General features: G+C 43.8%; 1 protein-coding gene across 1 annotated transcript in view; it reads left to right on the forward strand.

Moving 5' to 3' along the window:
• Positions 1 to 12,569, forward strand: part of rsph3 (radial spoke head 3) — a 160,036-nt gene that overhangs the window by 63,711 nt on the left and 83,756 nt on the right. Inside the window, exon 5 of the mRNA XM_078229990.1 lies at positions 9,386 to 9,548. Within this exon, the coding sequence (XP_078086116.1) occupies positions 9,386 to 9,548 (163 nt within the window). The remainder of the gene's footprint in view (positions 1 to 9,385; positions 9,549 to 12,569) is intronic.

Here is a 12,569-nt window from a genome sequence, read left to right on the forward strand (position 1 = left end):
AAGCCTGCACCGACCCTGCTGCCCAACTGAATTAAAACCCCTACCCTTCTGGGGACCATATCCCTCTATTCCCATCCTATTTATGTATTTGTCCAGATGCCCCTTAAAACTCACTTTCGTATCTGCTTCCACTATCTCCCCTGGCAGCGATTTCTATGCACCCACCACCCTCTGTGATTTAAAAAAAAAACTTGCCTCGTACATCTCCTTTAGATCTTGCCCCTCGCACATTAAACTAATGCCCCCTAGTAATTGACTCTTCCACCCTGGGAAAAAGCTTGTGACTATTGTTGTGGGAAATTCACCACTTCGGAGTCAGACTTGGAGGTTCAACAAAACAGTTTTATTCAGACAAAGCTTTGGGAGAAGCACTGGTACTCCGCAGTACTAGCAGCTACCTTCTCAACTACACAATGGCAGTTGAGCATCTTTTATACTTTTTAGATAATAGATAGTACGGACATTAGCCGTTAGCACATCGTTACAAGTTGAGTAGACAGGTATGGACAAAGACAGTTAACACATCGTTATACATAGACAAGTACGGACATTGACAGTTATCACATCATTGTACATAGAGATACATTTATGCAGTTATGTCCTCTATCAATGGCTGATCTTGTTATATACATTTATGCATTTATGTCCCCATCAGTGGCTGATCTCGTTATCAAACTCATTGTTCTGGGTCTGCTTTTATCTCAAGTTTAAGGTGCCTCAAGGTCTGACCTGTTTCCTGCAGTAATTTAAACACTACAGGTTTTAACTCTTTGTGTAATGTCTGTGCCCAAAGTCAGTGCCTCTTAATGTCCCTTCCCAGAGTCCATTTTGTGTGCCAGGTAACCATTTTGTGTCCTTCACTTTGATTTCACTCCAACACTATCCACTCTGTCCATGCCTCTCATAATCTTGTAGACTTCTATCAGGTTGTCCCTCAATTTCCGTTGTTCCAGTGAGAACAAACCAAGTTTCTCCAATCTCTCCTCGTAGGTAATACAAGGGAACATTCTGGTAAATCTTTTCTGTACCCTCTCCATAGCCTCCACATCCTTTTGGTAGTGTGGCGACCAGAATTGAACACTGTACTCCAAGTGCGGCCTAACTAAGGTTCTATAAAGCTGCAACATGACTTGCCAATTTTTAAACTCCATGTCCCGGCCAATGAAAGCAAGTATGCTGTAAGCCCTCTTGACTACCTTCTCCACCTGCGTTGCCACTTTGTGACCTGTGAACCTGTACACCCAGATCCCTCTGCTATCAATACTCTTGACGGTTCTGCCATTAACTGTATATTTCCTATCTTTATTCGATCTTCCAAAATGCATTACCTCGTTTGTCTGGATTAAACATCATCTGCCTTCTCGCCCAAGACTCCAACCGATCTACATCCTGCTGTAGCCTCTGACGGTCCTCATCACTATCCGCAAATCCACCAACCTTTGTTTCATCAGCAAACTTACTAATCAAACCAACTACATTTTCCTCCAAATTTATTCAAGATCCTGTTGCAATCCTAGTTAACTTTCTTCACTGTCCATTATACCATCGATCTTGGTGTTATCTGCAAACTTACTAACCATGTCTCCTAAATTCTCATCCAAATCATTAATATAAATGACAAAGTTTACGGATGACACAAAGACTGAGGGAGCTGCGATCACAAGGAGAATTGCCGGAGGCTGCAACAGGATATGTATAGGCTGGAGATTTGGCCGGAGAAATTGCAGATAGAATTTAATCTGGACAAATGCAAGGTTATACATTTTGGCAAGTCTAATGAAGGAGGGAAGTATACAGTAAATGGAAGAAACCTTCGAAGCATTGGCATACAGAAGGATCTAGACGTACAGGTTCACAGTTCCCTGAAAGTGGCAACAGAAGTCGATCAGGTGGCCAAGAAGGCGTATGGCATGCTTGCTTTCATCAGTCGGGGCATAGAGTATAAAAATTGGCGAGTCCTGTTGCAGCTAAATAGAACTTTAGTTAGGTCACATTTGGAATATTGCATGCAGTTCTCGGCGCCACGCTACCAGAAGGATGTGGAGGCTTTGTAGAAGGTACAAAAAAGATTTACCAGGATGTTGCCTGGGTTGAAGTTTATTTATTAGTGCTACAAGTCAGCTTACATTAACACAGCAATGAAGTTACTGCGGAAATACCCTGATCGCCAACTTCAGCGCCTATTCAGGTACACTGAGGGAGAATTTAGTACGGCCAATGTACCTAACTAGCACGTCTTTTGGACTGTGGGAGGAAACCAGAGCACCTGGAGGAAACCACATAGACACACAGAGAATGTGCAGACTCCGCACAGGCAGCGACCCAAGCTAGGAATTGAACCCAAGACCCTAGCACTATGAGGCAGCAATGCTAGCCACTATGCCGCCCACCAGTATTTAGCTAAGAGGAGAGATTGGACAAACTTGGTTTGTTTTCACTTGAACGTTAAGAGGCTGAGGGACGATTGATAGATGTTTATTAAACTTTGACCGGAATGGATATTCCTCTCCCCCCCCCCCCCCCCCCCCGGGTAGAATTGTCAATTACTAGGGGGCATAGGTTTAAGGTAAAAGGGGAAAGTTTAAAGGAGATTGAGGCAAGGTTTTTTACATAGATGGTGTTACGCCGTGGAGGTTGTTCCCCTTTAAGACGTAATGCTAAATCCTCCAAAGAAGAATATCTCACCTCGAAATCTGTTAAACGTGTGCAGGAAGGTGAACTGTCCTTCAGTAACATTTAGTGGTTAACTAACAGAGATACCTGGCACTCACTTTAAAATGAACATTTTAACAATTTATTTATTTAACTAACAGGGAACTTTAACTAAACAAGTAACATACTGAATAAAATAACATTCGATGGAACACTGTTCAAATAAATACAATACTCATTCATTAACCAAAAATATAATAATAGAATTCCATCACTCTCAAAAAATACAACCAGGTTTTGTGGCTTTCAGAAACTTTTGGAGTTCTTCTGTCGATTCCCTCTGTTCTTTTTGATTTTGTATGTTTTGCTGGTTAGATGGTGTGTTCTCTTAAGAGATATATAAAGCTGGCAGGATGGAGAGCTGCTCTCTCCCTTTCCACTTGAGAGGTGGCAGTTACTAACCCCCTTTGGACTCTTATTACCTGTGATGACCTATCAATTTTCCTGCAATAGGATTGGTCTGCTGTTGTCAACATCAAATTCAAATCTTATTGGTTCTTGGTAGATGAGTGTCTGCTTTACATTGATTGGGCAAAATTCAAACATTCAAATACCTGAAGTCTGTTACCAAGGCAACCCTGTTGTCTCGCCTTGGATACAAATGCTTCAGTCTGGGACTCTGGATGATGTACTTTGTATTTTAAGCCTCCAAGTACTGAAACAAAATATCAGCTTTTAAAGGGACCACACAATGTTTTCTCCCTCTAGCATTTTCTTTACATTCTTCATAAACTGAACTTCGCAACAGGTGTTAAGTGCCAGGAATGCACTGCCAGAGGATGTGGTAGCAGATACAATAGCAATGTTTAAGGGGCATCTTGACAGATACAAGGCAGAGAATAGAGATACGGACTGCATAGAGGCAAAATATCTTTAGTTTAGAAAGGTATCGTGTGTCGGTGCAGGCGTGTTTGGCCGAAGAGCCTGTTTCTGTATTATTCTTTGTTATTAATCAGTGGCCCCTGATTATGGATCGTCAACCAAGGGGCCTTCCTATCCACTCTATCAAGACCCATCGTAGTCTTCAATTAATTATCCCCTCAGCCTCCTCCTTTCCAAAGAAAACAACCCTAATCTGCCAGCGACCCGGACTCGATTCCTGACTTGGGTCACTGTCTGTGGAGTTTGCACATTCTCCCCGTGTCTGTGCGGGTTTCCTCCCACAGTCCAAAGATGTGCAGTTCAGGTTGATTAGCCATGCTAAATTGCCACTTAGCATCAGGGGGTCTGGCAGCATAAATGCATGTGGCTACAGGGGTAGGAGTTGGGTGGGATTGTGGTCAGTGCAGACTCAATGGGCCGAATGGCCTCCTACAGCGTAGGGAATTTTTTAAAAATCCTAATAGACTACATGTACACTACCCACATGGGATCTCCTGATTACTTACTCAGAAAATTCAATCATATTAATCAGACATGATCTTTTCTTAACCAACCCATGCTGACTGTATTTGATGAATCCCTGTCTTTTTAAAATTAACATTTATCCTCCTCTTCAGAATTTTTTCCAATAGTTTTCTCACCACTCAAGTTCGACCCAAAAGGCCATTAGGCTTATTACAGTTTATCCCTCTCTCCTTTCAACAATGGTCCAGCTCCATTCTTGCCCCATTGAAGTGGGCTCTCCCTCAGTTACTTATTTGTACTCTGGATTGCCCATTATCCTTTCCTATCATCATCCTAAACCCTACAATTTGGCAAGGGGGGTGGGATCCAAAGCAGTCGGGAGGCAGAAGAGAGGTTTGAAGAGAGCACAGAAATTAAAGAGAGCACATGAAGTAATAACGGCAGTGTCAGTAATCCTAGTACAAGACAGATCAGGCAAAAGAAAGACCGAGAGCAAGGGAAGTCCAGATTAAGCTGCGTTTATCTCAATGCAAGAGGCCTGGTGGGCAAGGCAGATGAACTCGAGGCATGGATGGGTATGTGGGACATGGATATTATAACAATTACTGAAACATGGCTCAGGGAGGGACAGGACTGGCAGCTCAATGTTCCAGGGTACAGATGCTATAGGAAAGATTGAACAGGAGGTAGGAGAGGAGGGGGAGTTGTATTTTTGATGAGGGAAAACATCACGGCCGTACTGAGAGGGGATATATCAGGGTTCGGCCACTGAGTCTATATGGATAGAACTGAGAAATAAGAAGGGGGAAATCACTTTGATAGGGTTGTACTATAGGCCCCCAAATAGTCGGCAGGAAATTGAGGAGCAAATATGTAAGGAGATTGCAGATAGCTCCAAGAAAAATAGTGTGGTAATAGTCGGAGATTTTAACTTTCCCAACATTGACTGGGACAGCCATAGTATTAGAAGGTTGGATGGAGAGAAATTTGTTGAGTGTATTCAGGAGGAATTTCTCATTCAGTATGTGGATGGCCCGACAAGAGAGGGGGGCAAAACTTGACCTCCTCTTGGGAAGTAAGGAAGGGTAGGTGACAGAAGTGTTAGTGAGGGATCACTTTGGGACCAGTGACCATAATTCTATTAGTTTTAAGATAGCTATGGAGAATGATAGGTCTGTCCCAAAAGTTAAAATTCTAAACTGGGGTAAGGCCAATTTTGATGGTATCAGGCGGAACTTTCAAAAGTTAATTGGGTGAGTCTGTGGGAGGGCAAAGGGACGTCTGGTAAGTGGCATGCTTTCAAAAGTGTGTTAACCAGAGTTCCGGGTAAACACATTCCTCTTAGAGTGAAGGGCAAGGCTGGCAGAAGAAGGGAATCTTGGATGACTCAGGATATTGAGGCCCTGGTCAAGAAGAAGAAAGAGGCACATGACATGCATATGCAGCTGGGATCAAGTGAATCCCTTGAAGAGTATAGGGGGTGTAGGAGTAGAGTTAAGAGAGAAGTCAGGAGGGCAAAAAGGGGACACGAGATTGTTTTGGCAGATAAGGCAAAGGAGAATCCAAAGAGCTTCGACAAATACATAAAGGGCAAAAGAGTAACAAGGGAGAGAGTCGGGCCACTTGGAGATCAATAAGGCCATCTATGTGCAGATCCACAAGGGATGGGTGAGATCCTAAATAAATATTTCTCATCTACATTTACTGTTGAGAAAAGCATGGACGTTAGGGAACTTGGGGAAATAAATAGTCTTGAGGAGTGTACATATTACAGAGAAAAAGATGCTGGAAGTCTTAAAGCGCATCAAGGTAGATAAATCCCTGGAACCTGATGAAGTGTATCCCAGGACATTGTGGGAGGATAGGGAGGAAATTGCAGGTCCCCTAACAGAGATAGTTGGATTATCGATAGTCGTAGGTGAGGTGCCTGAAGATTGGAGAGTGGCAAATGTTGTGCCTTTGTTTTAAAAAGGGCTGCAGAGGAAAGCCTGGGAACTACAGGCCAGTGAGCCTCACATCTGTAGTGGGTAAGTTGTTGGAAGGTATTTTGAGAGACAGGATCTACAGGCATTTAGAGACGCAAGGACTGATTAGGGACAGTCAGCATGGCTTTGAGTGGAAAATCATGTCTCACAAATTTGATTGAGTTTTTTGAAGGGTAACCAAGAAGGTAGATGAGGGCAGTGCAGTTGATGTTGTCTGCATGGACTTTAGCAAGGCTTTTGACAAGGTACAGTATGGTAGGTTGTTGCATAAGGTTAAATCTCACGGGATCCAGAGTGAGGTATCTAAATGGATATAAAATTGGCTTCTTGACAGATTGTGGAGATGCCGGTGTTGGACTGGGGTAAACACAGTAAGAAGTTTAACAACACCAGGTTAAAGTCCAACAGGTTTATTTGGTAGCAAAAGCCACACAAGCTTTCGGAGCTCCAAGCCCCTTCTTCAGGTGAGTGGGAATTCTGTTCACAAACAGGGCATATAAAGACACAGACTCAATTTACATGAATAATGGTTGGAATGCGAATACTTGCAGCTAATCAAGTCTCGCCAAGATTGGTGGCATAGTAGACAATGAAGAAGGTTATCTCCGATTGCAATGGGATCTTGATCAATTGGGCCAGTGGGCTGACAAATGGCAGATGGAGTTTAATTTGGATAAATGCGAGGTGATGCATTTTGGTAGATTGAACCAGGGTAGGACTTACTCAGTTAATGGCAGGGCAGTGGGGAGAGTTACAGAACAAAGAGATCTAGGGGTACACGTTCATAGCTCCTTGAAAGTGGAGTCACAGGTGGAGAGAGTGGTGAAGAAGGCATTCGGCATGCTTGGTTTCATTGGTCAGAACATTGAATACAGGAGTTGGGACGTCTTGTTGAAGTTGTACAAGACATTGGTAAGGCCACACTTGGAATACTGTGTACAGTTCTGGTCACCCTATTATAGAAAGGATATTATTTAACTAGGAAGAGTGCAGAGGAGATTTACTAGGATGCTACCGGGACATTATGGTTTGAGTTATAAGGAGAGGCTGAATAGACTGGGACTTTTTTCTCTGGAGCGTAGAAAGCTGAGGGGTGATCTTATAGAGGTCTATAAAATAATGAGAGGCACAGATCAGCTAGATAGTCAATATCTTTTCCTAAAGGTAGGGGAGTCTAAAACTAGAGGGCATAGGTTTACGGTGAGAGGGGCAAGATACAAAAGGGTCCAGAGGGGCAACTTTTTCACACAGGGTGGTGAGTGTCTGGAACAAGCTGCCAGAGGTAGTAGTAGAGGCGGGTACAATTTTGTCTCTCAAAAAGCATTTAGATAGTTACATGGGTAAAATGGGTATATAGGGGTATGGGCCAAATGCGGGCAATTGGGATTAGCTTAGGGGTTTAAAAGACTGGGCAGCATGGACCAGTTGGGCCAAAGGGCCTGTTTCCATGCTGTAAACCTCTATGACTCTATGACTATGGCAATACAATGAATGTTAAAGGATAATATTATAGAGGTCTATAAAATAATGAGGGGCATAGATAAGATAGAACGTCAATAACTTTTCCCAATGGTAGAGAAGTCTAAAACTAGAGGGCATAGGTTTAAGGTGAGAGGAGAAAGATGGAAAAGAGTCCAGAGGGCCATTTTTTCACACACATGGTGGTGAGTGTCTGCATTGAGTTGCCAGAGATAGTAGTAGAGGCGGGTACAATTTTGTTCTTTTAAAAAGCACTTAGACAGTTACGAGTAAGATTGGTATGGAGGGATGTGGGCCAAATGCAGGCAATTGGGACTAACTTCATGGTAAAAATGGGCAGCATGGACAATTTGGGTCGAAGGGCCTGTTTCCATGCTGTAAACCTCTATGACTCTATGATTGCTGTCTCCTAAATGTCCCCCCACTGAAATTGTGGCCCATCCAGCATTGGGTGTGGTACAAATTAACAAGCAACACTGGAGATTTTGAGAAAGATTATGGAGAGGTAGAGTAGCTTATTGTTTTTGATACACACGTCAAACCTGATGCCATGCCTTAGTATAATTTGGCATATAGATAAGGAGATGGAGGAAGCTAAGTCAAGATTCCTGGGGGACTCGAGTGTGGGAATGGGTTGAGAAGCCTTTGTTGCAGATGTTCAGTCAATAATTAAATAGGTAAGAATGAAACGGAGCAAGGGCAGTTGCACTTAGCTGGACAGGGGAAAATGGGCAGTGAAGGAAGATGGCAGTTGGTAGCTGCAGTTAGGGCAAGGACTAGCAGGGGAAATGTACACTTGTCATAACCACAAAGGATGTTATTTGTTATTTTGATTGGGGCCATTTCAGTGCTGTGGCAGTGGCAAAAGCCTGATGTATATTTGATTTATTATTGTCATGTATTGGTATACAATGAAAAGTATTGTTGATTGCGAGCTATGCAGACAAAGCATACTGTACATAGAGAAGGAAAGGAGAGAATGTAGTATTACAGTCATCGGGTGTAGAGAAAGATGAACTTAATGCGAGGTAGGTCCATTCAAAAATCTGATGGCAGCAGGGAAGAAGCTCTTCTTGAGTCGGTTGGTATGTGTTCTCAGACTTTTACATCTTTTTCCTAATGGAAGAAGGTGGAAGAGAGTATGCGTGGGGTCCTTGATTATGCTGGCTGCTTTTCCGAGGCAGCAGGAAGTGTAGACGTGTCAATGGATGGGAGGCTGGTTTGAGTGATGGACTGAGCTTCATTCACGACTCTTTGTATCTTATCGCGGTCTTGGACAGAGCAGGAGCCATACCAAGCTGTGATACAGCCGGAAAGAATGCTTTCTGTGGTGCATCTATTGGTGAGAGTTGTAATGGACATGCCCAATTTCCTTAGTCTCCTGAGAAAGTAGAGGCGTTGGTGGGCTTTCCTAACTATAGCGTCCGCATGGGGAGACCAGGACAGGTTGGTGATCTGGGCACCTAAGAACTTGAAGCTCTCGATCATTTCTACTTCATCCCAATTGATGTAGACAGGGGCATGGCCGCCACTATGCTTAGCTATAGCCCTGTAGGCGCCGCCGCCCCCCCCCCGTACTTTGTGGATGAGGTAAGTATCCTGTTGTAGGTCTTCAATCAATGAGGTTCTAACGTTTTGCTGAGAATTATGTGGAAGTGGTTCTGTTCTACTGGTGTTACTTTTCTTGCTTGTATATCTCCAAATTCAAGGAATTGTGATCATCTGTGCCCTCAATACTGTGAACTGCACTTTTCCCCCAGTGGTACTCCAATGAAGCTCTTTGATTATGAAATTTCAGGTGAAATATTGACACAGTATTGCAGTTTCACTATGTAATATTGGAGCTTTGTGATATTTTATAGAAACGTCGCATGGAACAACAGCAGGATGTGCTAAAGAAAGAGAAAGACACTGCAGATAAGATTGCAGCTCGTGCATTTGCCCAAAGTTACTTAGCTGATCTAATTCCTACAGTGTTCACGACTCTGCGGGATAATGGCTACTTCTATGACCCCGTGGAGAGAGGTTTGCTTGCCTTTAATATATTTTATAGCTACATAAACCGTTGCAATAAAATGTTGCTGAGATTTCTTTTTCTAACTAATGGATTTGGTTTGTAGATTAGTTTATCTTTCTCTGTCCCCTATTCCTCTGACATCTTTATCTTTGAGAATCTCATTTTATTGCATATCGTGCACCTCTCATTTAAAATCTTTGTTCTCTACTGCACACCAAGTTTCTCATCAAGATGTCTTTACCACTTTCCTCCAGCACTGAGCGTCTTTCATAGAACAAAGAACAATACAGCACAGGAACAGGCCCTTTGGCCCTCCAAGCCCGTGCTGCTCCCTGGTCCAAACTAGACCATTCTTTTGTATCCCTCCATTCCCACTCCATTCATGTGGCTATCTAGATAAGTCTTAAACGTTCCCAGTGTGTCCGCCTCCACCACCTTGCCTGGCAGCGCATTCCAGGCCCCCACCACCCTCTGTGTAAAATACGTCCTTCTGATATCGGTGTTAAACCCCCCCACCCCCCCCCCCCACCCCACGTCCTCCTTCTGATATCCATGTTAACCCCCCCCCGCCCCACCCCTTCACCTTGAACCTATGACCCCTCATGAACGTCACCACCGACCTGGGAAAAAGCTTCCCACCGTTCACCCTATCTATGCCTTTCATAATTTTATACACCTCTATTAGGTCACCCCTCATCCTCCGTCTTTCCAGTGAGAACAACCCCAGTTTACCCAATCTCTCCTCATAACTAAGCCCTTCTATACCAGGCAACATCCTGGTAAACCTCCTCTGCACTCTCTCTAAAGCCTCCATGTCCTTCTGGTAGTGTGGCGACCAGAACTGGGCGCAGTATTCCAAATGCAGCCGAACCAACGTTCTATACAACTGCAACATCAGACCCCAACTTTTATACTCTATGCCCCGTCCTATAAAGGCAAGCATGCCATATGCCTTATTCACTACCTTCTCCACCTGAGACGTCACCTTCAAGGATCTGTGGACTTGCACACCCAGGTCCCTCTGCGTATCTACACCCTTTATGGTTCTGCCATTTATCGTATAGCTCCCCCCTACGTTAGTTCTACCAAAATGCATCACTTCGCATTTATCTGGATTGAACTCCATCTGCCATTTCTTTGCCCAAATTTCCAGCCTATCTATATCCTTCTGTAGCCTCTGACAATGTTCCTCACATTGGGCGGCACGGTAGCACAGTGGTTAGCACTGCTGCTTCACAGCTCCAGGGTCCTGGGTTCGATTCCCGGCTCAGGTCACTGTCTGTGTGGAGTTTGCACATTCTCCTCGTGTCTGCGTGGGTTTCCTCCGGGTGCTCCGGTTTCCTCCCACAGTCCAAAGATGTGCGGGTTAGGTTGATTGGCCAGGTTAAAAATTGCCCCTTAGAGTCCTGGGATGCGTAGGTTAGAGGGATTAGCGGGTAAATTAGCGGGTAAAAAAAAAAAAGGGATTAGCGGGTAGGGCCTGGGTGGGATTGTGGTCGGTGCAGACTCGATGGGCCGAATGGCCTCCTTCTGCACTGTAGGGTTTCTATGATTTCTATCTGCAAGTCCAGCCATTTTCGTCTTTGGATATTTCAATTTCCACCTCAATTCATCATGTACATTCGTCATAATCACAAAGAATGTTATTTGCGATCATTTTAACAATCTTTGGGATCCCCCGAAATGTCTTTGCATCTTTGTGTATGGACAAATTAAGATGTATGGGCTCTATCCCATCATCTCAGTTATTAGGCTTATTAGTGATAGGCAGCATAGTTTTGTAAAGGGGAGGTCATGTCTCACAAACTTGATTGAGTTCTTTGAAGAAGTGACAAGAAAAATCGACCAGAGCAGGGCAGTGGATGTTGTGTATATGGACTTCAGTAAAGCCTTCGAGAAGGTTCCTCATGGCAGGCTGATACAGAAGGTGAAGTCATATGAAATCTGAGGTGAGCTGGTAAGATGGATACAAAACTGTCTTGGGCATAGAAAACAGTAGCAGTGGAAGGATACTTTTCTAATTGGAGGTCTGTGACAAACGGTGTTCCACAAGGATCAGACTGTTAAAAGCAAATTACTGTACATGCTGGAATCTGAAACCAAAAGAGAAAATGCTGGAAAATCTCGGCAGGTCTGGCAGCATCTGTAAGGAGAGAAAAGAGCTGACGTTTTGAGTCCAGATGACCCTTTGTAAAGACTAAAAGGCATAGAAAGTGGGAGATATTTATTCTGTAAGACAATAAAGAAATAAAAGGTAGAGAACAGTTAAAAAATTAAATAAAATGAAAACAAAGGGGTCAAGGTGGGGTAGAGCTAATCATCTGAAGTTGTTGAATCTGATGTTGAGACCGGACGTGCTTTGCTGGAACAAAGAAAAGTACAGCACAGGAATGGGCCCTTCAGCCCTCCAAGCCTGCACCGATCATGACGCCTGCCTAAACTAAAACCGTATGCACTTACGAAGTCCGTATCCTTCCATTTCCATCCTATTCATGTATTTGTCTAGTTGCCCCTTAAATGGTGCTATCGTACCTGCTCTCACCACCTCCCCATGCAGCGTGTTCCAGAAATTCACCACCCTCTGTGTAAAAAAAAAACTTGTCTTGCACATCTCTGAACTTTTCCCCATGCACCTTAAACCTATGTCCAGTAGTATTTGACTTTTCTACTCTAGGAAAGAGCATTTGACTTTCCACTCTGTCATTGTCACTCATGATCTTGTAAACCTCTATCAGGTCACCCCTCAACCTCCGTCATTCCAGTGAGAACAAACCAAGTTTATCCAACCTCTCCTCATTAGCTAATACCCCCCAGGGAAATGAGATGTTGTTCCTCCAGTTTACATTGAGCTTCACTGGAACATTGCAGCAGACCAAGGGCAGACACGTGGGCATGGGAGCAGGATCGTGTGTTAAAATGGCAAACAGCAGGAAGGTCAGGGTCCTAATTATGCACAGACTGAAGGTGCTCAGCATGCAAAGCATAATCCTCTGCCATTTTCGCCAACTCCAGCATGATGCCACCATCAA

This window comes from Mustelus asterias, chromosome 15 (assembly GCF_964213995.1).
Source record: "Mustelus asterias chromosome 15, sMusAst1.hap1.1, whole genome shotgun sequence".
Classification (NCBI taxonomy): Eukaryota; Metazoa; Chordata; class Chondrichthyes; order Carcharhiniformes; family Triakidae; genus Mustelus; species Mustelus asterias.